Source organism: Cryptotermes secundus, unplaced genomic scaffold (assembly GCF_002891405.2).
Source record: "Cryptotermes secundus unplaced genomic scaffold, Csec_1.0 scaffold630, whole genome shotgun sequence".
Classification (NCBI taxonomy): Eukaryota; Metazoa; Arthropoda; class Insecta; order Blattodea; family Kalotermitidae; genus Cryptotermes; species Cryptotermes secundus.
The window spans coordinates 701,010-727,630 of NW_019720573.1; the positions used below are offsets into that span (position 1 = coordinate 701,010).

Genomic DNA, 26,621 nt, shown 5'->3' on the forward strand with positions numbered 1-26,621 from the left:
ATGGAGAAGAGAAAATTCTTGATCCTACCCTTTGATCATCCAGCCTGTAGCCAGTCGCTATACCGACTACATTATCGCAATATGTAGGCTGCCTAAACTGTTTTAAGACTGATGTCAAAACTTATATTTTTACATTTTATGACAAGAAAATTTATTTTGTGATGTTCAAATCTAAGTTGCAAAATAAAGTTGCATTGCTTAGGAAGCATGTGAAGTTCATTTTCTAACTTCCCCAAACGTATTTTTAATGGCACTTCTGTAATTCGAACTTTGACTAATTTGGACAAGGATTCCTACCCACTTAGTTCAAATTAGTGAGGTCCTGCTATATTAAGATTCATACATTTGCATATTGTGCAATTCGAACTTTGACTAATTTGGACAAGGATTCCTACCCACTTAGTTCAAATTAGTGAGGTCCTGCTATATTAAGATTCATACATTTGCATATTGTGCTTTAGAATCTTCTGAAATGGCCTGGCTACCAAGGTAGAATTCTCTCAGCTTCTTTGCAGTATTAAGAGAGTGGTCTGTATCTAACGTGACAGGTGCATCAATTGGTATTACACTCTGAAGATCACTGTCAATTTTCTTCATCCTAGCCTCAGTAAGTTCTGAAATCAGATTAATGAAAATTAATGAAACAATATCAGAGGCATTGCTAAACAAGTTGTAACTGAGGAATGTCCGTTTCTTTCAAGATTGGAACAGGTCACTCATCACTGTTATAGATAGCAGACTGCCCATATGTGTTGCAAAAAGTCTGATTCACATCAGAAGTTTGGGGGGGGGGTGATTTTTTCAAGTGAACTTTGGTCGTTAAGCCTGAGGGGAAGAGACTGTTTGAGAAAATATTACATTAAAAAATGGGATGTGAAGGTGCAGATTGGATTCATCTGACTCAAGATATAGTCTAGTGGTGGATTCTTACAAACATTGTTCCATATATGGTTAGAAATTTTTTGACTAGCTTAGCGACCATTAGATTTTCAAGATGGACTCTGCTTGATAGAGTGAGTTAATTAGAAATGGGGAAGGCTTTTCTGATCATTAAATATAACTGCATTCTTAAATACCCGGAAGGATGTTACCATTAATATTTTAAGTGTAAGACACACAGAATGAAAGCCCTGAAGTCATAAATGATGCAAAATAAATAAATCAAGAAGTTAGTACATTTAAAAGAATATCAAAAACCTCTGTATGGCAAGGTCTCAAAATTCTGGATTCCTGAACAGTGCTATGGGGGGGGGGCACAGTAGCATAGTTGGTTGAGGCATTATGCTACCAACCAGAAGGTCACAGTTTTGAATCCTGATGAAGTCATTGGATTTTTGAAGTGAGCTAATCCTTCCAGCCGCACTATGGTCTGGGGAACGTAAGGCTGATAACCTCACTGCCATCTGTGAGTTGACTGTCTAGAAAATATGGGAGCCTCGATGTATCACAACCTTATGGGCCTTCATGGCCTGTAACAGGGATAGCTTTACCAATAGTGTTATGTAATTCTGTTGCATTAGAGGTGCAACAAAAATCATCATTTAAAGTTCCAAATACAAGGATTTTTGAAAATAAATCTTCTTAATTCACAGGTTTAGAATAGAGCCTACATGGCAATTATAACTGACGGGATACGAAGAATGATCAGTAGAACAGAGAAACTTAAAATCATTATAGTTTACAATTTAATGAGACGAGATACCATGGAGATGTATCAGTCCCTCCACTGAGTTGGCGCCCATTATGTATGGCACATGCTGGAACTTCCCTGTACTGATCAGATCATAAGGATGGGCTGGCAGGAAGACTTCATCAGCTGCAGCGAACTTATCCACAGTTGGCACAAATAAGAACACAACCATCTGTCGCTTCTCCTGCACAAACACACAGTGTGCATTACTACATATGTGGGTCATGACTCAATTTGCTCGTGAACCGTGCTTCCATCTCTGTTTTATTCACATGCAACTAATATACGCAGGGAAGTAAAAAATTATCCGCACTCTTGTTTTTCCAATTTGTACACACAAAAGCTGGGGTTGAAAAAATACATAATTTTTCTACATAGTCTTCCTTTTCAAGGTACTTGGTCCAGCGGTCCACAAGCTTGCGTATTCCCTCCAAGAAGAAGGGTTTCGGATGGTAGCGCAACCATCTCCTTCCTTGTTGATGCACCTGGTCCAGTGGTCCACAGGCTTGCATATTCCCTCCAAGAAGAAGGGTTTTGGTGCGTCGCGCAACCATTTATGCACCGCTTCCCGCACTTCGTTGTGCATAAGGCAACTTTGAGTGGTCCACAAGCTTGCGTATTCCCTCCAAGAAGAAGGTTTTCGGTTGGTCGCGCAACCATTTATGCACCGCTTTCCGCACTTCTTTGTCCGTAAAGCATCTCTGAGCGGTCCAAAGAGATGATAGTCAGAAGGGGCGAGATCTGGGTGTAAGCAGGGTGTTCCAGCACCTCAAAACCCAAATGGTTAATGGTTTCAGCAGTCTGGCTGGCCATGTGTATGTGTGCATTGTCATGCAACAACAACACTTTCTTCGACAATAGGCCTCGGCGTCTGGTGCGAATTGCTGGCTTCAGATTGTTGGCCAGCAAATCACTATCTTGGACTGTTCATCGTACACCCTTTTCCAGGTAGTCTTCCAGTATAGGCCCTTCTGGGTCCCAAAAATCGCTTAGCATCACTTTCCCACAGAAGATTGAGTCTAGAATTTCTTTTTCTTTGGCCATCCTGGGCCACTCTGGCTTTTGGATTCTGGCTCATAGTGATGGACCCACCCATGAATTTCAGCCCCTGACACACCTTCCAACCAGAGAAATCGGATCACAGTTCTCTGTTCCTCCTTGGTGCATACTGCTAGCAGAGCGGCCATGTTTACACTGTCACAGCATCTTAGCTCCTGACAGAATAAAGCTGAAGTGGCACCATAGAATGAAACATTCAGAAATTAAAAACAAGCCCAAAGAATATTGCTGTGGAGAACTTGGTGAAATTCACATCCAGCAAAAAACAGTTTCGTTAATACGGATACTGTGCCATCTAAAGCCTTGTTAGCAACTTACATAGTAGCACAGAACAAGGCGCAACACAGAATTGCTGAAACGTTTAAGACTCCCTGCTGTGATCGACATGGTATAACATTTGGTGAAAATGCACTCAGCAGCTTTGCAATATACGGCTATCAAATAACATAGTCTCTCGAGAGATTCCTGATATATTAGAAGACTTTGAAGAACAGATGATTGAAGTTGAGAAACAAACATTTTTCAGTACAGATCGATGAAGCAACTGAGTGTAGTGGTATTGTTCACTAAACAGTGTACATGTTACATAGCTCTTACTATCAAAATATAATTCACGTTTTCTTCTACAGAAATTGTGACCAGTAACAAGTCATAATGTGCATCATATTTATTTGTGTAGTTCATGCAGTGAAACTGTGACAGAAATTTGTGGTTCATAAAGTAAGCGAATACTAATTTTCATACAATTTCACATGCTTAACTGAGGTGATTACAGTTGCAAACAATGTATGGATATTCATGCCTATGGACTCCACCATGTGGTTCCTTGATGAACACTGAGATGAAAATATTACTGAAAAAATTTTGACAAATGTACAGATTTCATGAAAAATGTTGCTAAAGCTCCCCATACCCTGCTGACCTAATGAATTTGACATTAATCACGTTGTGGGTTGGGTATTGCAAAACAAATGACAACAGCCGTTGTTAGGCAGCAGCCAGTGTGTCAATGGGCTGACTGAGTTAGCAGTCATGTTGGAACCCCAACAGACATGCATGCAACAATACAAGAGCCGTGTTTTCTGTTATTCCATCCTGAGGGATTCTAAGCGAGACAAAGTTTATAGCTTAGTTCAGTTGTGAGACATTCGCCAGAGAGTAAGGAAATAAGCAGAGGACAGTGTCAAGATCCATTACCATGAAGCGGCTAGTGAAAGGATAGAAGAATTCATGTGTGCTGCAGATACAATGACCTTTAGAGTATGTAAACTAGTGAGGCTGTTATAATTACTTGTAGTTATAATCAGTAAGTGGTCATTATCTATCCAAACCCCACCTATAGTTACTCTATCTCATGACAGATATTTTGCAAAAATGATGTGTTAGTCAAAATTTTACTATGGGTAAAAATACAGTCCCTTATATTTTTATAAAATTTCTTGTCTAAAAGTAGTAAATCAGATGGAGACAGAAATTATGTGAGTAAATATGTGACAAAAAATATACAGTCTCTGTTACTGTATTCACGGCTTGCACAGAGTATAAACATGCAAGTATTAGTTCAGTTTGTGTTTTCATAGATGTTAGGATATTGCTGAGGTTAAGCACTGGTAAGAGCATTTACCGCTTTTGATGGTACTTTGGGAATGGCTTCTACAATGTCTTTTGTTTGGGCATTCTGAAGAAACTCAAGTAGTTCATCAGGGCTATTGGTATTGCACCCCAGTGCCTGTCCCAGACGAAATGCTCTGTCCCGTCCTGCATTCATGAATCCCCACCAGTGGAAAGCTGTTCCAGACTGAGAGATAGCACGATGAAAAAGTCCTATAATTTTAGACAAAAATACAGAATTACAAGCAGCCTCTTAGCTTTAATCAAGTGAATGGATTGCAAATTAGGTTTCCAACTTATTATGGGCAAAGGAAAATAGACTGTACCACGTTCAGAATTAGAACCATGACACTACCAGCCACATCCTCTTCACTGACTGGAACCCTTAATACTAACAGGTTGATAGTATTTAGACACCTTGTTATTTCATTCACTTGCTTCACTTTACCAATGTATGGCACATGATTTGGGACAAATAAATATAAAATGACATGAGGCAAGATACTTCAGTCAGTATAACAATGGACTGTGCACTTGATGGCCGGGATTCGATTCCTAGGGGTCAGAGATTTTTCTCTATGCCACAGTGTGTAAACCGGCTCTGTCGCTCACCCAGCCTCCTATCTAATGGGTATTGGGGGATAAAGCCGCAGGGGCATGAAGCTGACCACTTGCCTCCATCTAGTGTCAAGGTCAAAAATGGTGGAGCTGTACCTCCATTCCCCATTACATCTTCGTAGTGTAGTGCTTAATTAATTAATCACAGGGTCAGCTCTATGTACTTCTACCTTTTAAATCACAAAATTATTTCCTTTAGTGGAAGCAGTGGGTTAGTGATATACGGATGCTCTGTCAAGTTGAGAATTTTTAGGTGTACAAGTATCGTATGAAGAAACATTACCGATGTACTTTAAGTTCGCTCTTTTGAATGCAAAACTTACAGATATGAGTTATATAGCAGTACATTGATATTTTTGAATAAATGTCTGTTTTCCACTACAGTGGTTAATCCCAGAAGAATTTTGGTGTCGGGTCTCAGTGCAATAAGCAAATGCATTGTACATTTATGACCAAAATGTAAGCAGTGTGTTTATTTATTTATTAATATATTTATGGTTTATTGAATGACACTGTCAGTAACTCAGGCTATAGAGTGTCAAATGACAGGATGAATAATTAATAATAAATTGGAAAGAAGTGGCTGTGGTCTAACTGGAGGTGCTATTCTGGCATTTGTTCAGCGGGACTGTGGAAAACCATGAAAAACTTCAGGCAAGATAACCGGTCGATGGGACAATATTTGAACCTCGGACCTACCACATATGAATTAGAAGTGTTAACCACCAAACCACCATATTTAATGACGTTTTCTGACAGGTTCTTCGTGGCTGCCTTGCCTACCTTTTGACATGGGTGATAACATGTGATACTGAACACTGCAGCCTCCAGCGCTCTCCCCAAAAAGTGTGACATTATCAGGATCTCCTCCAAACTGCCTGATGTTGCGTTGAATCCACTTCAAAGCCATTACTTGGTCCTTAAGACCAGCATTGCCAGGGACTTCCTCATTTTCTAAACATAAGAAACCTACAGAATGGAGAGAGAACCATGTTACAGTTGTTAGCTGTATAAAGTAACATCGCTGCAGTGACTGTTCAGATTGTGGCTTTCTGGGTTGTGACACCATGCAGTGTTGTAAACGGGTACTGACATTTTTGAAAAACACACTACCTCCATCTTCAGGGCTGAGGAGATGTCTTACCATTATGTACCTGCTTCAGGCTGGTTTGTTGCTTGACTTATTCTTCGACCGTGATAGTGTTGGCTGATTTTCATTGGACTACACAGCATGATATACCACCACTATTAGAATGTCAAATACTACAATTAGGAGTAGAGTTTGATTACACTTTCTTGGACTGCAAAGCAGGGGGAGGAGGGTGTGGTGGTATTATACTGTTCACCACAAAAACATTTTGCTGCATGTCACTCAGGACAGAAATAATGCATGTATCGCATAGTTCTGTATTTATGAAAATAGCCAGTTGGATTCTGATGTAAACAATGTGTTAGAATCAGAATCGATTTGCACAGCCACTATAAGCGTGGAAGTACAGCAGGTAAGTTATTTTTCAGTGCTTTAAGCACTATCATAGCTCTTTGCCACACTTACATGTGATGTCACCACATAGCCAGCATCCCTCAAAGAGCCAGGGGTGTGATAATCAAATTGTACAGCAATGTGATTGGCTTCAAGAAATGATCTTACAAAAAGAGTGAAATGGTTCAATAGTCATCAAGGGGACATACATTCACTTAAACAGAGCTGATGACATTGCATGTATATGTTTAATTATATCATATGAAAAGGAGGCCAGAAATGAAATACAATTACCAAAAGGTCCTAGGCGGTAGTTAAGTGTGACCAAAACGACATCCTCAGCGACCAAGTAGTCAGGTCCGTATATTTCTGAGTTGCCTGATCCTCCAACAAACCCACCTCCATGGAACCAGACCATAACTGGCTTTAAGGGCCCTTCTGTGTTAGGATTCTGCTGAAATAAACAAATATGGATTGAAATGGAGGGCAGATTTGGACAGCTTCTGTCAGTGCTCAGTGTATGTGTTTGTCTCTTTAGCAACTATGTGAAGAAGTATTGTGCCGAAAGAAAATTCAGAAGTGCCCATAATTTCACACATTTTGATGCATGTTGGGAAACAAGACTGGCTGTGTGATTTCCTCTTCAGTACTAACCATTTTTCCTCACATATGGTCTCAAATTATGTCCTAAAGATTTGCATTACCTTAATGACTGTCATTATTTATAACTGCATCAAGATGACCAGAAGTCACTGACTTCACTGGCACCATTAGTGTAAATCTGTCTCAATAAATTTGCTCCGGCTTCTAAAAAAGGAGCTGATTGATTTCTGTTTATTGATACCAGAGTTTTGTCTTAGTACTATATGTTCCATTCTATGGCTGAGACAGCTACCGAAATGCACGCAGAATTCATTCCTGTAGAGATTAGGTTAAATTCGCCAGTGCGGGGTGGAGTCCAGCTGGGTCCGCTCAGCATGGCGGCCACTGACTGGCCTATTGTACTTGCCCTGGGTGATTAAGATGATGGACAATTTTGTGGAATGAAGATTGGCAGGGGAAACCGAAGTACTTGGAGAAAACCTGCCCCAGCGCCACTTTGTCCACCACAAATCCCACTTGACCAGACCTGGGATCTAACCCAGGCTGCCATGGTGGGAAGTCAGTGACTAACCGCTTGAGCTATGGCGAGGCCAATAGAGATTAGGTTACTGTTTCATAAAGAACATGGTCTTGACACAATTCCAAAAGGTTATTTGAATTTTCTTCATGAAATCAGTAAACACTGGACCAAGAATATGACATATTGGAAAGTATTATAACACACCATATATTCACAATGAACAGTATTTTCTTATATACAGCCGTGGTGCTATGCAATGATTGCTTGATGCATTACTAGTTGCAAAGCAGTGAAACAGCACCAGACATAGATCGTTTTTGCACTGTGAAACTAGGTATGGTTGCTTAGCAACCACATGAAATACAGGCCCACACTGGGCAGAGAAGGTTCAGTAGCCATGCTTTGAGATGGACACCCTGAAATTGGCTAGTCCGCTGAGATTAGTATTGTGTGATGGGCCTGTCTGTATGAAATGGTACTTGTCAGCTGTGAAGAAATAGCCAAATGGACTGATGGACAAGATTTAGGATCCAGAATGGAGCAATAAGATCCAAACTGCTTAGCTGATGATGATAACAGTGACAGAGAAGGAGAACACTCTTCACTTACCTGATGGCTTTGCGCTCACATGCAATACAGTATACCCTATTTCAACTGTGACATGCATGTTACCCTTTAATTTCATGGAAACATAAATAACCATAGCAATGAGTAGGGAATGTAGCATGAATGGGATCAAAGAGAAATGAATATAGGATTTTGGTGGGAAATTCAGAAGGAAAGAGGCCACAGGGAGGATCTAGTTGTGAGTAGAAGGATGATATTAAAATGGATCTTGGAGAGATAAGACATTGTGATATGGCTGGACTGATCTGGCTCAGGATAGGGACCACTGGAGGGTTCTTGTAAATGGAAGAATGAACCTTCAGGTTCCATAGAATGTTGGGAAATTGAGTAGCTGAGTGACTGGCACCTTCTCATGAAGAACTGAGCTCCATGGAGTTAATTATCACTTAGCTGGTTCGTTGGTTGGTTATATACTGCTCCGATGGACATATCATAGAAACAGATAACGTGGAATGGTACACTCTTATCTTTCCCCACTATTATTTTTAACATCTATAATAAATTTTGTTGATTTCATATGCATATGGAGGATAATATAACTGTATTAACAAGAAGATATACTTCCACAGGGATCCTTTATAGCAAATGTACACATTCAAGCATCACAATTCATATTCAAGTTGGGTTTCAGAATTAAAACAAACAAAACTTATATCATATAAGAGACTAGCTCTGTCAAAACTTAGCATACAATGTCTGCAGATTCTGTGGTGACAACTTTCAAAAGAAATTCTTTCGTTGGAGATTTGGTGTTTTCATAGTGGTGATCATGGAGAACATGGTCTTGTGGGATGTAAAACAATGCAGTTTTCTAAATTTACTCTTCTACCTTGAAGATCAAGGCAGCGAGCCCCCCCTCCCAAAAAAAACACTGGTACTGATCTACCAATCTATGTGACAAACATCCCAGAAGAACATGACATTGCAATTCTTTTCATATTACCTTGGTGTCAACTGTCTGTGTAGCAGTGTTTCTGACCATGGGGGTGTACACGTTCAGATACAAGCAGTCTTCATCTCCCCTGAACACCTGGAGCACTGGATCTTTTTGCGCACAAATATGGCCTTCTTTGAAAGCATCCCGGACACCTATCCAAGGTTCAGGAGGTTGTGGAGCCTGAAAATGTATATTATGTTTAGAGATGAATTACCGTAAAATCTCATTTAATGAGTCTATTTCAGAGAGCTGTCGTATAATATTGGCAGTTGTCAGGACAGCAGAATATTGCAAGATGATATAGCTAACCGCATTGGGCGCCAGACCTTCTGCAACCGACCCACTCAAGCACCAACCATCTGTAACCACGTCTTTCTTCAGTAGTGTAATTAAAGGTTTCAGTAGATCAAGGATTTATCATGGGGAATTTTGCACATGGAACCTCAGTGGGCGCAATGAAGACCAAGAAATTGCACAGATCAGGAGACTGAATTGAAGCAGCCACGAAGAGTTCGAGTCTTCATTGATAGACACGTGAACATTTTATCCCATTAGATACATTAAAGGTAATTTATTTTGCACACATTCACTCCATTTTAAGCTATGGCATAATTTTCTGGGGTAACGCTTCCTATGCCAGCAATGTCTTTAGACTACAAAAGAAGGCTATGAGAATTATTGCAAATTTTGGTCCAAGAGAATCATGTAGACATCTATTTGAGAAATTCGAAATACTGTCATTCTATTCCCAATTCATATACTCATTGATTTTATTCACGATTAATAATGATCATCTTTTTAATGCTATTACCATGATTCATGAACATAAAACCCGAACCCATAATAATCTATATTTGCCTTCTGTGAACCTGACAAAGTATAGTCAGAGTGCATATGTGGCGGGTATTAAAGCCTTCAACCATTTACCTCAAACTTTAAAAGAGTTGACTTTGGATGTACCAAATTTTAAGAGAGCACTAAAGAGATTTTTACTTCATCACTCCTTTTATTCCATGAAAGAATACTACCAACAGAAATGGGTATAATGTGTAATGTAAGAGAACACACAGATCGTGACGACAAATGAACTGATATAGAAATATGTCATAAACTACAAATTACGTAATTATCCTGTTTTATTTGTCTCTTTTTTATTGATTGTCTCTTTTATATGCATTTTAATTTGACGCACTTGATTAATGGAATGAGTAATGAATGAACGTCTTAATGGAAATTTTATTTTATTTTAGTCCATGATAAATCTTGATAAATTTCTTGATCATTGTTTAATGTGTATTATAAGTATTATAAGTTTACCTCATTTAATTGCAATATTACTGTATTATTGTATAGATACTATGTATTCTAACTTGACTTGTTCCATATCCTATGGTGTCTCACCTGTACTGGATTTATGGAATGTAAATAAATTCAATTCAATTCAATTCAATTCAACAATGTATTAAGTTCACTGGCACTCGATGAATGATAATATGACACCTTTGCAATTAGCACACTGCAACATTCACTTTTTATAAGTGTGATGGCTTATCACGCATGGTTCAACTTTACTAAAATACAAGTACTAGGGGTACAGACCACAGAAGTACAACTGTGAGACACAGAACTAGTGGAAGTAGAAGTAGCGGTCGAAGTGCAAGTAGTTTGGCCAGATAACTGCCAGAACTCTCTGTTTGCAATGGGTCTAGGCCACCAAATCTCAGACATCTATTAATAAACGTTTGAATTATTCTTCTTAACTCATTTGTAACCATAAAGGTCTCACAACCATATAAAAGCACACATTTAACACAAACATCAAAAACTTGTATCTTTGTATCTCTATTCATATGGGTGGACTGGCAGGCTCCTCGTGCCTCTTGGATTCGCCTGCTAACATCTAGTGAGTCTCCTCCACTTTCAGATACTGTAATTCTGAAATAGCATAAATCTGTTTTATCGTTGTATCTCTCCATTTTCTGTTGTTATTGGCCTATCTATTGTAATGTTTACTTTTATTTCTTCTGTCTTGGTACAATTCATCATTAGTCCAGCCTTCCTTGATTCTCTACTTAAATCATTGTTTTGATTGCATATGGTCATATTTGTGTGAAAGAAGACATATATCATCAGCATACTCAAGGCCTTCCAGTGAGTTCAGCCATTTCCATGAAGTTCCTCTCATTTTGACATTCATAGCTCTTCAAGATCCTATCCAGCACTAGTAGCAATAATAGAGGTGAGAGGAGACAACCCTGCCTAACCCCAGATGGAAATGCAGAAATATGAACATATTCAGAACACTTCCATCCTATAAGAATTACATTTCTTTATCAAAACATTCACATATACAATACATCAGAACACTAGATATGGCTGAGGGAAGCTGCCCTGTCACAGGAGTTACTGCATTAATACTAAGAGTTGTGATAATCTTTATTGTAATTGGTTCTTTTTTTCTGTATCATGTAGCATATAAAGTTTAAATTTATGAAAACAAATTAAAGGTTCTCTGATTCCTCCATGCTTTATAGAACAGAGTGCCACAAACCTCCATCTTGCAATCACTGCGTTCAGATATCAATAATAGAATGGAACTGAAAGCATCAAGTTCCTCTACTTACCTTGAATCTGAGCTGTCCTAAAGGGGGCTTGGCATAAGGTATTCCTTTGAAACTGTAGTACTTTAAGCCAGATTTTGCTGTAGTTTCCTTGCCTCTCAGGGATCCCTGTGCCACATCAACTGTCACTGTCCCAGACATGTTTCTCAGTATTCCATAAATCTAACATGAAACATAGCACACAGTTCTCTAAGTGTATAAGAGAATGGAAAGATAACAAAACCAAATCAGACACAGAGATCAAAGTTTCTTAACATTTGCACTGTGGTACTACTGCTCCTGTTTATATGTGGGAGGCTCAGGGATAAACTCTAAAGTTTGCTGTACTGATTGAAGTTTCTGCATGGTTTCACTCAACCAAATGATTGTCTTCATACAAACAGTCACAGTGTTTTGACGAAGTTATCCCAGCTATCGCAACTTGCGTTTGCAGCATACAGGACTTAATGTTACATGTATATGTGTTCTGAGAAAGTGGTTTTCCTACAATGGTGATTCTTGAATCGATTATTTAAACATTCCCTGTGAATTAAACCATTCCATATGTTTGAAGCTTTATTTTCTATAATACTTATGTCGGAGAACAGTCAGTAATTCCCCATGTAAGTAGCAATAGAAGCTTTATGAGTTCAGAGTAATGAGTTCAAGAATTTCACTGAAGGGAGAGTCAGTAAATATGTCACAGATGGAAGTAAAACAGCTGTAATGGACATAACAGGTTTTCCATATGTATCACTATGTAGCAGCATAATCCAGCTTCATGGCAGTCTAGGCTGCAGATGTGCATGCACAGTCAGAGGGTGGTTTCAGTAGTCAAAATGGCGATCATGCTTGAGGAATATACTACAGAAGAGCAGGGTTCTGTTGTGCGTTTTGTATGAGCAAATGGACTCAATGCAAAGTATATTCATAAAGAAATGTTTCCTGTTTGTCGCATAAAGCGGTTCACAATTGGGTTGAGAAATTCTCTCAAGGACATTTGAAAGTTATAGATGATGTCCGATCTGGTGCGGAAGTGGCTGAGACAATATTCAAAAGACTTCTATGCTGTGGGTTTCCACACACTGGTAAAGTGATGGGGTGAGTGTATGAATGTTAGTGGAGGATAGACCCCAATTTTTTTTTTCAAGGCTTGAATATCACATGTTTTACGTTTTATATCCATTTGTAACCTATTTACTGACTCTTCCTCGTATTTAACAGGATTAGAACTGAGGTGTTAGCATGAACACATAGCCAGCCAAAAGAATTAACTTCCGTTCTAACGATCAGCACAATACCTATGACCAGACAACCCAAATTAATTAATATTCAAACCAGAGTAGGATTTTTTTTTTAATTAATAATATACCCTTATGGTTACTAAGCGCACACAAACCTTTTAATGCATAAAGTGAGATATCTCCAAAATTCAGACCTGTCATGACATCACTCATTAATCAATACACTTAATTACCATTGTTCTATATAACAAATTAAATGACATATTGACAACACTGTTTTATATTTGCTTGATTCCTCAGAGCCAGAACCAGCATGGATTGGGAGTCTATGACAGCATTCTTGAGGTAAAAGTGAAATGCTCTTGAGAGTTGACGTTCTCGAGTATGTCTTCTGGGATGTAGCCACACAAAGTTTAGTTGCTACGTACTAACGTTTCTGAAGAGACGGCTGCCTTCACATGAAGAGCCTCTGCTGAGTATGGAGGCAGTAGTTCTATGATCTAGCCAATCACAGCGGCCGCGCGGTCTAAAGAATTGATGTCTGTGTGCTTTTATTCTTTGTGTTCTGTGCGTAAGTAGCGGCCTTGCAACGGGCTGACTACCGGTCCAAGGAGTGCTACCAACTGTGAATTGGATTAAGAAACTGAAAAAGCGACCAAGGTTCGAAGCGCTGAGGAGCCAGAAAGAGATAGAATTCATCTGATCTCTCTACCAAACCTCGTACTTAGCATCACGTTCCATATGACGTCATCTTGACGTGGTAGCAATCACTGAGAATAAAAAGGAAAGTCTCGGAGAAATCCCTGTAAGCGCAGCTAACGCACTGATTTAGCCTGGGAATCCCCAGCACAGAGCAGAAGTGGTCTCTATATACGTTGATTGCAGATATGTATGCATCAAACTCCGTGGCCTGTAGTCCGCAAGCGAATTATACCGACCGAGCGACCGCCACTTGGCGAAGTTAGTGCCAACTTTAGCGGATAGAGGGTGTCGCGTGGTCAGCGCAACGAATACCCACGGCTGTTAATTTCGGTTTTCTAGACCGGAATGTATGCATAGTACTATAAATTATTTTTATTTCCATTTTATTAAATTTGCACCATGTTGTAAAAATGTTCCAAATGAAAGTTAACTGCAAAGTTATATGATATCAAAAAATATGTGACAATGCTCATGGCTACTGACTCGAATGAATGAACCGTGTAAATGACTAGGGCCTGTGTCGACCTGCGAGTTGAATAAAAGGTCTGGGGCACACACCTGGAAGATGACGATGCATAAAAGGTACAGGTAAAGCTGTCCCTGTGCTTAACTAATTAAGCACTACGCCATGAACACGGATGTGGGAGTGAATGTATAGATCCTCATTTTCTTGACATCGACACTAGTTGGAGGTGAGTGGTCAGTTTCACGCCCCGGCCGCTTTACCCCTGGTACCCACTGTATATGAGGTTGGGTGAACCCTAGAGCCGGTCTGGACTTGGGCCAATTAGGTCAATTGCAAAATCCAATGACATCGGGAATCGAACCTGCGGCCTTCCTTCATGTTGCACACTACTGAAAACTGGATCCATATTTTAATATGGTACTTAAAAATAAATACAATTCAATAATAAAAGTTCCGATTAGTGTGTCGCCTGATGATAACCTGCTAGGTCAAAACATGTAACGGTTTTCAATAAAAAAGATTAGTCATCATTGAAGTTGTGTCGACAGTCATTAGTCTACATTTAATATGTATCAATGTTATGATTCCACATGAACGACTCTGCAGAAAATATATATTTACACTGACAGTATACGTGACGTAATTCGAATATCGGAAATCCGAGCTGTAGGCGTAACAATTATTAGTGATAATTAACGGATATAAAATCAATTCTCTTACTTTAGGATTTGAGGTTCTCACAGCAATGACTATGAAGAGTTCTGTATTATGGAATTTAACACGAAATAGCCCAGAACGTGGTGCTTAGGCGTGGAGGAAATTTCACCTTTCATCTTACCTATTCAGGACACTGATGGGAGAAAACGTACAACATCAATACTGCCATTACACACGTAAGCGTTTTAGTGTCTCCTGTGGTTGAATTCGATCAACATTAATTAGCTTTGTATGTGCAGTAAATACACCAGAACAATTATGGCGCCAACTAGCAGAATACATAATGTGGCTTACACATATGTACTCTACATTTCCACTGTTGATTTTCCCGCGTGATCACAGTTCAAAACACTTTCTTATATCGTATAGGTTATGTAGTGTACTTTCACGCGAAATTTAAAGTTATAACTTACCACACACGACCGAATTTTGTTTGCGCAATCCTTTGATAAATGTGTATGTTTAGAGAGAACAGTGTTGCTGTATTTGCAGTCGAATCCTGCAAACAGAGCACACCTCACGGTTTTAAACATTCGTCTATTGCTCGCACCAGAGGCTCGACTGCGAGTCAGCAACTGCCGGACAGCTGTTGAAAACGCCAGCAAAACGATGACTGCTGCTCGATCGGTATCTTATCTTACTACTTATACTTTCTTGATAATCGGCTTCGCAGACTAAGTTGTCTCTTGCAAGAAATGAACACATAAACGAGTCATGACTGTCAGTTTGTATCTTATGTTTTTGTGTTTCGTTTCCAATCGTACAAAAAAAATGATTTTTTATTAAATCTGATATTGGCAGTGTGTACCAATGTTCATTCCTACGAATATATAATATTCGAGGTCCTCACAGCTGTGGTTATTAAGACTTTTGTCTTCTTTGATATAACACAGTGTAGGCCGTTGAAATTATCGACGTTTCAGAGGAACATCCTATTTCATGCTGGTTTCTTGCTTAGTTTGCTTTTCGACTGTGGAGATGGAGACCGAAACGTTGGTTGACATAAAGCAGTCAATAGCTTGAAGTACAAAGGAGAATACTTGGCCGCACGTAAGTTTGTGTGCATAAGATTAGAAATTTCACTCCAGTATAGGCACATCCTGTGGTCTTCCGGTTTATGACTCCCTCTAGCTCAGTGTTTCTCAACCGGAGGGCCGCTGCCAGTTACCGGGCCCTGGCTTCACTCAAACTGAGCCCTCATCTAAAAATGATTACGGGGCCGAGGTCTGACAAAAGTTGAAAACCACTTCCCTAGCCCGCAGGTGGGCTATGATACCGCCTGGTGTGACAGGTGGGTCTCAACATTTCGGAGGAATTTACTGCCTTTAGCTGCAGGGCACATGATAGGTGAAGACAGAGGCGTTGGTACCCGCCTACCAGACTGCACGGTGCCATAAAACAGGAGACTGCAATATGAATTGCCGCCAGAGTGGGGACGCCGGAATGGCAGGTTGCTGTCTGCGCGACAGGGCAATCGGGACTCGGTTTCTGGCAACAAAAATTTTTCTTTTCTCCACAGTATCTAGACCGGCTCTTGGGCCCACCCAGCCTCCTATCGATTGGGTGGTAAAGCGGCTGGGGCGAGGAGCTGAACACTCATCTCCATCCAGTATCGAGGTGAAGATGTTTGGAGCTATTCCTCCACTTCTCCATATGTCTTCATGTCATGGCACAAGTTTGCGTGCTGCTGTTGAAGTCTGCATAACCAGTTGTGGCTGCAGTGATTGCGCAGCGCCTTGCGGGATCCAGTGTTATTTGGGAAATGTGGATATCCTAGTGTATTTTCGTGTGGAAAATAACGGGTTCTAGGTCGGATGATTGGATTTATTGGCACTTCGGTTATCATCATTCTTAATTGCAATCAGTACGGCGCTATCGCTGATCTACACACTTTACAGCCACCGTTGGCAACATATCTCAACATAGAAATTATCACTTCAAATCACTATATAGTCTGATTTAATCACTCTGTACTCATCTGTCCTAATCTGTACTCAATTAATCTCACCAGTGCATTAAGGACATGCTCCATTCTCGTCCGTGTACTCTGAACTCTTCTCCATGACGGCCTCGTGTCTTTGACTCACGGCTTCTCAGCTGCAACTACTCACGAAATCAAGTCAAAGTCAAAATCAAAGTCAGAGTTATTTTACGGCTGGCGGTTTACCGCCAATCAATTCGTCTTGGCGTCAGGACCCTTGAGACTCGCGACCAGAGACTTTTTCCAACTGAACTATTGCAGTAATAGTCCTTATGTGACGTCCCCTCTTACGAGAAATGTGTTTGCCTCTTATGAATATGCTTAGCCTTTCGTCAAGTGTACGTATCGCACGAAAAGTAAAGTAAAAAGTAAAGCTATCCCTGTAACAGGCCGTGGAGGCCCATAGCGCTGTGAGGCGTTGAGGTCCCACACTATCTAGACAATCGGCTCACAGATGGCGGTAAGGTTGTCAGCCTTACGCGCCGGCCGTGCTTTACTCCCCGGGAAAATTATTTAATTAATTCCTGGTACTCATTTCTGTTAGAGGCTGAAGCTTGTTATTGAAATATTCTTCCTTTTCACAACACGTAAGTACTCTTGTCAGTACAGGCTTTACACAGCAGATGATGCCTATGTTACGTACCTTTATACTGCAATGGCAGCGTAGTCACTTGAGCGATCGTAAGCTTGACCACCGCCTCTCATATTCTCTATGTCTGGCTTCAGCTTGTCCTATACCGCGAACATGTTCATTCTCATGATTTTGTATGACTTCTGCTTGTCGCCTGCACAATTTTATTATATAATCCTATAAACAAAAACAAAACAAACTTCGTGGCCTATAGTCCTCAAGCGAACTATACCGACCGAGCGACTGCCGCTTGTCGATGAAGTTAGTGCCATCTTTAGTTGATAGAGAGTGTCGCGTGGTCAGCGCAACGGATTCCCACGGCCGTTAATCCCGGTTTTCTAGATCGGAGAGCTTGAAATAGGTCGTGAATTATCCTCACGAAGTTGAGTGGACACCGTTCCAGGTCCACTACCTCTCAGAAAATCTGGTAACCCCGGAAATGGAACCCGGGACCTCTGCTTCTGTAGCCAGGAACTCTGACCACTAGATCACAGAGGCGGTCGTTGCATAATCATACACATATTGAAAATCGCAAAGAAAAGTCAAAGGCAAAGTTACATTGCGACTGACGGTCAGTCAGTCAGTCAGTCAGTCTCGTTGTCGAGCCCCATCTGGGACTCATGACAAGATATTTATTACTGTTTGACTGTTACCGTCTTGATTTTGTGGGGTGCCCTCTCTGACGAGAAGACGGGTCTGTCTTGTCAGAGTCGTTGTCTGCAGTAGTAAGTCATTTGTCATAATTTAAAAGATATTTACATTTTACATGTTAAACATGATAATGAATGCATATAAAGTATATACAGGGCCTCTGTCAGTCCAGGCTCATTGCAACATATATTGTGCCCTATTTCTAGTAGCTTCCGCTACAACGGCCAAGTTTAAGCCTCTTATAAACTCTCAAACGACCCTTGTTGTTCCCTATAAACCTTCGGCACGGACCTCGTATAGAAAACACCTCTTATTGTAGACGTGTTTACAGTTCCTTTTCCTAGCACTGGGCATAGTGCGGACCACATCGAAAACACTTCTTCTTTTGTCAGAATTGTTAGGTAACCTAGGAACTGATTGTTTACAAAGAATCTGTCTTCGAGGGAACGTGTTTATCGAGCCGTTGACCAACAATGGGAATTCATGTTACATTATGTTAAAGGTGGGATGAGATACAAAATCATGTGAATATTACTTGTTCTCCGTAAATTTATAGTCTAAGATGCATATACAGGAAGAATACAATTCTTAATTTTAGGCAGTAGTTTCTTAAAATTATATGAAATTGCGGATCCTTGATACGCCGTTGTTTCTTGTTAGATAGATCCAAGAACAGAATTCTGTTGTTACTATTGTTTTATACAATTTTCGACGATCTGTCTCATATCTGTCCAAAACTACCGTACTGAAAGACAACCACCAAGAGCTTCATAGACACCCTGATGCCGTTGCTGCGTCCTCCTTTTCGTCACACGTCAGGCTGTAGGCATAGAGACACTGGTACGTGAACAGTCCGCGCTCTTTGCAAGAACTGCGGCACGAAATTCCCTCCATTTTCTGAGAGCTGCTTCGACGTGAGCCTGGAAAAATGTTCACAAGATGTGAGGCTTGCGTAGAAGCAGGGAGTCATCACTTCGAGACTATTCTATAAACAAAGGATAAGTTAAAATACAGCGGTAAAGGGGGCCGTGAATTATCTCCTACCGGGTGGCATGAATGCAAGAAGGGGGCCGTGTCGGCTGAGGGAATCAGTCTAATGATAAACTGTGCACCCTTTAATATAATACACCCATCGAAGTATGATAGAATATACCAAGCCTGATTGAATTTTTACAATTATTGTAACTGAGGAAAACAGTGGGAGTAGGATATTTAGTATATTTGTTTCACAGTTGTATACTCCAGTAGAAAAGAAAATATGAAGTTTATTTTAAACATTAAAAATATACTTGGATCTAACCTTTCATGTCCACCTTCAACACCTTTCGAATACAAGTGCCACTCTAGCGCCAAAGTGACGTCAGATTCCGCAAATAGTTATGAACATTTTGTTTTCCGACTAACAGAAGCAGAATTTGAATATTTCGATGCTATAATACATGCATTGTTCATTCTCTTATCATGTTCGACACATTGTGTACTTTAAGGGCCACGTGTTCACCACCAGGTTTTCATCCGGTCATCCGTGAAAGTAGAGTAAGGTTTCAGTGTCAACTGCATGATAACGGTTGTCGTAAAAACTGGCAGTTTCTAGGATGCTTTCAGCTGTTCCATGTTTACGAGCAATATTGTCAAGTTTTATGAGAAAATTTGTATCTTGGTTGTATACATAATCGCCCCAGAGTGTAACACAGAAGGAAACCGTTGGCAGCCAAGGAAAGGACCGTAAACAGTGCAAGTGTAAGGAAAGTGAGAAGTGTTGTAACAATTGTGTAACGGTTGTTGTAACTTACTTCGGTTTGCCGCGAGATAAGGCCCACAATGTCAACATGTTTTGCCACTTCACAATATTCTTTACGCCAAAGTGGAGAGGAGCCGGGATAGCTCAGTCGGTATAGCGACTGGCGGCGGCCTGGACGACCGAGAGGTCCGAGTTCGAGTCCCGGTAGGGTCAAGAATTTTCTCTTCTCCACTTCGTCCAGACCGGCTCTGGGGCCCACCCAACCTCCTATCCAATGGAGTACGGGGGGCTCTTCCCCGGGGGGTAAAGCGGAAGGAGCGTGAAGCTGACCACTCACCTCCAGCTAGTGCCGAGGTCAAGAAAATGTGGATCTATACATCCACTGCCCCATACACCTTCAAGGTGCAGTGCTTAATTAGTTAAGCACAGGGATATCTTTACCTTTACGCCAAAGTGTCACGTGTTCTTTTTTATTCATTTGAAGGGTAAGTTTCCACGTCTTACTGAAAAAATTGCCGTTGCTTTGTGTTTGCCGATTGATGACGCAGAAGTGCACAGAAGATAGAGAAGACAAGGAGAATGGCGGAGGAGGAAGTTTTTTCTGTCCTGGGACTGAAAACTTCGATGTTCTTTTTACTTTCGTCATTTAATGACAGTTTTCTTTATTTAGAAAATGTACCTTGATGTTGCAGTGAAATTTTAATTATTAATTTTAACTTGCTGTGCGAGTTACTACGAAACAACACGGCAATTATTACGACAGTGTTTCACCGAACGCCAAGTTTTTTGTAACTTTGCCGTTTTACTCCTGAAGTCGCATTCAGTTCATTAGTATACCGTTTAGCAAGATGGCGGGAATGATGAATAGATAGAAAGAATAACATAACAGAAGAGTGGGCTTGAAACCTCCCTGCTTCCGCGATGGAGCGCGATCTCTCGCGCAGGCTCAATATTAAGTCCCTCAGCAACCGGAAATAAACTGTGAAGATGTGCTATTTGTGACGTTACGATGTTCACTAGGGTTTAAGGCAATCAAGGAAACAGCAGCTAGAATCCGCAGCACAGAATTTGCAGGGCCGCTTCGTTGGAGGGTGAACGTATGTTGCACCCTGTGATTGCGAGTTACACCCGCGGCCCTCTTTTACCGCCAGGGCCCTACCCAAGAGCCCCTAGCTATGGCGGACGGGAAGGGATGTTCAGCAGTCTTAACTGTTCGATACTTTGTTGCTTTTGTCTTTATTCCTGATAAATGGAATAAAATAATATTAAAATGTAGCTTCCTGTTTCACTTTTTGCCTTACGGTTTCGGGAGAGGGACACGCCGAACGAAAGATAGATCAACAAACCAACAAAACAATAAGGCAAACATGTGCATGGCAGGAGTTTGTGAACCCACATACGTGTAAGCTAGAACTAGCCCGAGGATATTACATTAAAAGGAAAGCAGAACAGCATTACAGTGGTCAGCAGAGTCCTTGAGCGCAACAGCCTGTACACCTGATGACTTCCGGTTAGGCCGAAACAATATAGAGAAGACTACGAGAGAATATTGCCCGATGTTCACATAGACAGGCAGAGTCAGCAATAAATCAGGCTTTTTTTTTTAGTCTCTGAAATTTTATGAAGTAGACAAAGGCAGACGCTGCGTAAATGCGGTTGTACCCAGAAACTTTGTAGGGAAGGTTTCTTCACAGACTTGGCAGAAGAAATCGTGATCACACGGAAGCTGTTACTGACTATTCGCGGAAGAAACGCAGAGCTTGTTGTACATTTATGTAAAGCAATGACAGTTGCAGTACCTAGCAGGAGAAATTCTCAGCCGGTTGCCAGAGAAAGCAGTACAAAAACAAGAGTCTTATTTCATGAGCAAAAATGGCGAAGCTTGTACCACCTCCAGAAAGCATTATGATATTTTGGGTAAAGTTCCCCTTACAAGAAATAAGGAGGGAAATATCTGTCATATAAACGACCCTCAAAGGGGGTGGGATAGCACCTGAGATTTTCGAATGTCCGCGGGTGGAGATCATAGGTATATTAGCAGCTGAAGAACACCGTCTCCTGGATGTCGCGCCGTGTATATATCTTGTGTGAATCGACTTTTCGGAGTAACGTAGCGCCTCAAACTTCAGGGTAGAAAAATCCACGAGCGAGGAACCACCGTGAGCAGGTGGCTGCAGCAGCGAATTTTTCTACCGTGAAGATGGAGGCGATGTGTTCCTCCGAAACGTCAGTTCACATAAAATCTACACGGCGTCACATCCCAGAAGACGGCATTCTTCATAGTCACCGCTGTGAAAACCTCACATCTTGCATATGAATGTATGAATATTAAATAAACTAAATTTTTTTAGACGTTTTTAAGCGGCAATGACGCGTTAATTGTCCTGTCACAGATTTAAGCAATTCGTGTTCAGTCGCGAAAGTCCCCAGTTTCTTTGATTAAGGGTCCTGGAACAAATTTTCTAGTGAAGGTCACTGACTCCGTTGCCACCCGCCCTCATGGCATTAAACATGTCTTCACACTCAGTATCTTTCGAACTGGATTTGCTCGTGTGCTTTCCACATCCCATTCTGGGCCATGTTGGCGGGATAAATCCCAACTAACATGGCTTCACCAAATCTGAATCTACAGTTAGTAATGTGGTAACGTTTCTTGACTTTATGACGCCTGTTGTCCTCCTTCACCGTCAAGCTATTCTGAACATTCAAATGTTTTTCACCTCGTTTTCCATACGCTGCTCTTGCATAAGCTAAACTCCTTTGGATTCTCCGTTGATTACGTTAGCTGGCTTCGCAGTTACAAAAACAACAATTTCCGGTTCGCGTTCCTATTAGCCATTGCATATTTTTAATCTTTGCTGATGATCTAAAACTTGACAGCGTTATGAACTTGCGACATGATTGCCTCTTACTCCAATCTGACCTTAATTCCGTGAGTGACTGGTGCGGTGCCAGCTCCGTGAGACTTAATGTTGTTAAACATCTGCTGTGTTGTACTTCAGGAGTTACGAGTATCAGCTTTGCCATGCTGCCATTGTAATCACCAGCAGTAGCAAGGACCGCGGTAGTCGGGAATTCAGCGCTCACAGTGGCCGCGCCATCTAAGGCATCGACCGCCTTCGCCTGCTGGAACGCTTGGACCATAGATTCGAATTCCATTCGAAGCATGGACATCTATGTGCATTTATTCTGTTTGTGTTGTTCTGTGTGTAGCGGCCATCCTCCGTCCAAGGAGTCCTACCGATTGTGTGTAGATTAAGAAACTGAAAATCGGCCAAGGTCCGGAGGGTTGCAGAGCCATAAAGAAAAAAAAATACATTTTAATCTGTTGTGGTTCTAGTTTACTTCTAACCGTAGTCTAGGTTTTGTTATGTACAGTTTTACTGTTCGCCTGTTCTAGGCCACTGACATTGAAATAAAGGGCCGCAACCGAACTGAATTATCATGACCTCCTAAATTATAACTTTGATTTTTATTATTATTACTACTTTAGTGTCATCATTATTACTCAGAGATTATAAATTGCCTTGCTCTGTACTCTGTACTAGTGCTCACTTTGCAATTGGCCTTTGAGCTGTTGAGTTAGTACACAAACAAATAAGAATTAAACTGAGTTGTCATTTTCAGTCAGGGGGTTCGACGAATGATGACCGTGTAATCGTAAACTGTGAAAGCCGTACAGTTTCTCTGTGTGTGGGAGGAGGTGCCGTGAGGATTGATCGGCCAGGGGCCATGTTTCCTAAACCGTCCTTGGGAATTACCAAACTTGCCTATATTTGAGGAGCGCGAGTTAAACATTTTTCTCATTCCAGTATATATATATTTGTGTGGAAAACAAAGTGCAATAACAGAAACTGAACATGGGTTACTGATAATAAAAATATCTGTTTGAGACTGATACGGGGCAATATAATCTAAAATTAACCATAAAACAAACTCACTTTTATTTATTTTTAAATTTAATTTTGTTCAACTGGAAAGATTAAAACATTGCAGCATATTTTTCAGCTTAAGCATTTCATAAAAATGTTTGCTTGCTTTATCTGATCCATTTTCGAGCATAGTTTGCAGCATACGGCTGTAAGTAACGCTTGCCTGTGTAGCTGGGTTCCTCATTTTTCATCTCAGATACGGAGCCTTGATTGGGTGTGACGGATGCGAACATCAGTCGCGTTAGTCTGGTGTAGTCTCATTTATGCCATCCCAGAAAGATGTACTTCCCGATCTAAGATTGTGGCGCATGCTCATTTCTTTCTCAATATTCAGGTGCACCAATTCCGATGTTGTGGCTGGTTTCCAGGTCACATCCAGCACGTGGTCAGGCCCAGGCGTTGGATTTCTGAAATGATAATAACCAGTACTGTATTCAGTGAACTGTCACACGAAAATGCTCTCATTATTGGAATTATCAAGCAGAACGCAAATGGGGTGTGAGGGGTTCGAAAGTGGCCTAATGGCGAGAGACTGCAACCATTACATATGGCATAAGTTAACTAACTAACTAACTAACTAACTAACTGCATGGAGCTGTTCTTCTTGAGCAGCAGCCATTCGCTTAGTTATGGAATTGGAAGGTTCATCGCCGTGTTCACAAGAGCCTTCCACTGGTCCCTATCCCGAGCCAGATCAATCCAGTCCATACTACTCTATCCTCTTCAACTCTAGACAGAAATTTAGATAGTCAAGTTTTATTTATTTAATATGGCGATAGGAAAAATTGAGGATTGGAGTTGAATTCAACGAATTAAAGAAACCCAAACGTTACCAAAAATATTTGTTTCGAATTATGGATTTGTATCAGTGAAGGTGGAGAGATATATTGCGTCAGAGAATAATTTCTTTTTTATAAGTCCAAATAGGATTATTCACAGCCACTGAAATCCACGTAAAGACGTAACGTGGGAAACACAGAAACACAGAACATTTGTACACGTATTGCGGAACCCAGCTCTTGCTCAAATTCCACAAGCAGCCAAACTACTTAAATTGTATACCCTGTTTTGGCGAAATTAGTCCACAGTTTGACGAGACGTTGACTCATCTTTGCCTCCGGCGACTCAGGATCCATGGCTCGATCCAGTACCGATGGATTGAAGAGGTATCCGACCTCATCCCCGTGGCATGTTCCTAATGTACAAATAAAATCTGCATTTAAAAGAAGTAAGATGTCTAGTGTCAATTAAATATTACATTATGAAATTCCGTGGCCTGTAATCCGCAAGCGAACTACCGACCGAGCGACCGCCGCTTGTCGGCGAAGTTAGTGCCAACTTTAGCGGATAGAGGCTGTCACGTGTTCAGCGCAACGGATCCCCACGGCCGTTAATCTCGGTTTTCTAGACGGGAGCCGCTATTTCCTTGAAATAGCTCCCCAGTTATCCACACTAGGCTGAGTGGACCCCGTTCCAGACTCACTACTCCTCGGAAATTCTGGTAGTACCCGGAATCGAACCCGGGACCTCTGGATCTGTAGGCAGGAACTCTGGCCACTAGACCTCAAATTGTAGTTAGTGTATTTTTCATAAAGTAAAGCACATTTGTTTCAAAATACAGATTGACTGAAAAGATACACAGAAATAGTCTGACACACGCGCGCGCACACACACACACACAGGACTTCCCTCTTATATCTGCATTTTATCTTAATTTTTTTTTGTCATGATATCAACTACTGCCCCTCTTTAGTGGCACAGCAGAAGAGCCTTAGAATTTATTTGCTTTAAAACAACTTCAGATATATATATATATATTCAACACATTATAAATCTTTATATATGTATGGTATACTTTTCATATTTATCTTTTATCTTATTTTGTATTTTCCACTTTAATTGTAACACCAACTTAAGGCAAAACTTTATGTCAGTACATAATACGACACGTTGCACCGATGTGGATCCATATCGGTAGTTCAGTAACTGTACGTATTCCTATATATAACTGCCCGATGATGGTCTTGTACGGCCGAAACATGTAGCAGCAATAAAGGTGGAATTGTAAAACTGAGTATATGTGTTGTGTTGACGGTTAACATAATTCCTATATATATCTGGAACCTGCAACAGGATGCAGCCAATGAAGATAATATTGAGATGATTTTGGAATATTCGTATTACGTATGAAGTTAATTGATAATAAATTTCATGTTTTTTATGCACAAAGAACCAAAATATTTAGAGAGAACGTGAGTATCCAGTGTCTTCTGATTTAAACAAAACATTTCACGTGATACAGTATTGGGAGAGACCAAAGGAAATCCGTCAACTTGATTTGTTAGAAACATCATGAGAGGAAGATGATATCTCTTGGCGGGCTTTTTGGGGTTTCAGAATCTTTAACTGATAATCGTTTCCCCATACATGATTGCAAACGTTCTTTACCAGCGCATAACTCCATTGCCTAGAAATGGATTGCGTAACCCCGTTATTCTGTTGTTGCGTGTGTGCATTACTTAGCAACGGCTGTTTCTGTGGCTCAGCAGTCCTTGATTAGAGTAAATACGCCACAATATTGTTACCCCTATTGTTGAAAGTACAGGTATTTTACCTGAGAGATTCTGAAATCCAAGTATATTCTTCAGTAATCCACGGTTTCCTTCGAACGCAAAGTGGTAATAGAAAACTGGAGACTTGGAAAATGCTACGTGCTGCTTTATGGTGTAGTTGATTCCATTGGCGAACTGAACATCAGAGATGAGCTACGTAAAGAAAACAAGAGACAACCCGCACTTAATTTCTGGA

At 40.7% G+C, this 26,621-nt stretch overlaps 1 protein-coding gene across 1 annotated transcript in view; it reads right to left on the bottom strand.

Annotated features, from left to right (window-relative positions):
• Window positions 1–26,621, bottom strand: part of LOC111869379 — a 43,782-nt gene that overhangs the window by 3,448 nt on the left and 13,713 nt on the right. The window contains exons 8-18 of the mRNA XM_023860877.2: window positions 26,428–26,578; window positions 24,876–25,008; window positions 24,057–24,220; window positions 15,291–15,463; window positions 11,773–11,931; window positions 9,155–9,328; window positions 6,756–6,915; window positions 5,762–5,947; window positions 4,374–4,573; window positions 1,703–1,874; window positions 442–614 (exon numbers count right to left, since the gene is read on the bottom strand). Coding sequence (XP_023716645.1) covers window positions 442–614; window positions 1,703–1,874; window positions 4,374–4,573; window positions 5,762–5,947; window positions 6,756–6,915; window positions 9,155–9,328; window positions 11,773–11,931; window positions 15,291–15,463; window positions 24,057–24,220; window positions 24,876–25,008; window positions 26,428–26,578 — 1,845 coding nt within the window. The remainder of the gene's footprint in view (window positions 1–441; window positions 615–1,702; window positions 1,875–4,373; window positions 4,574–5,761; window positions 5,948–6,755; window positions 6,916–9,154; window positions 9,329–11,772; window positions 11,932–15,290; window positions 15,464–24,056; window positions 24,221–24,875; window positions 25,009–26,427; window positions 26,579–26,621) is intronic.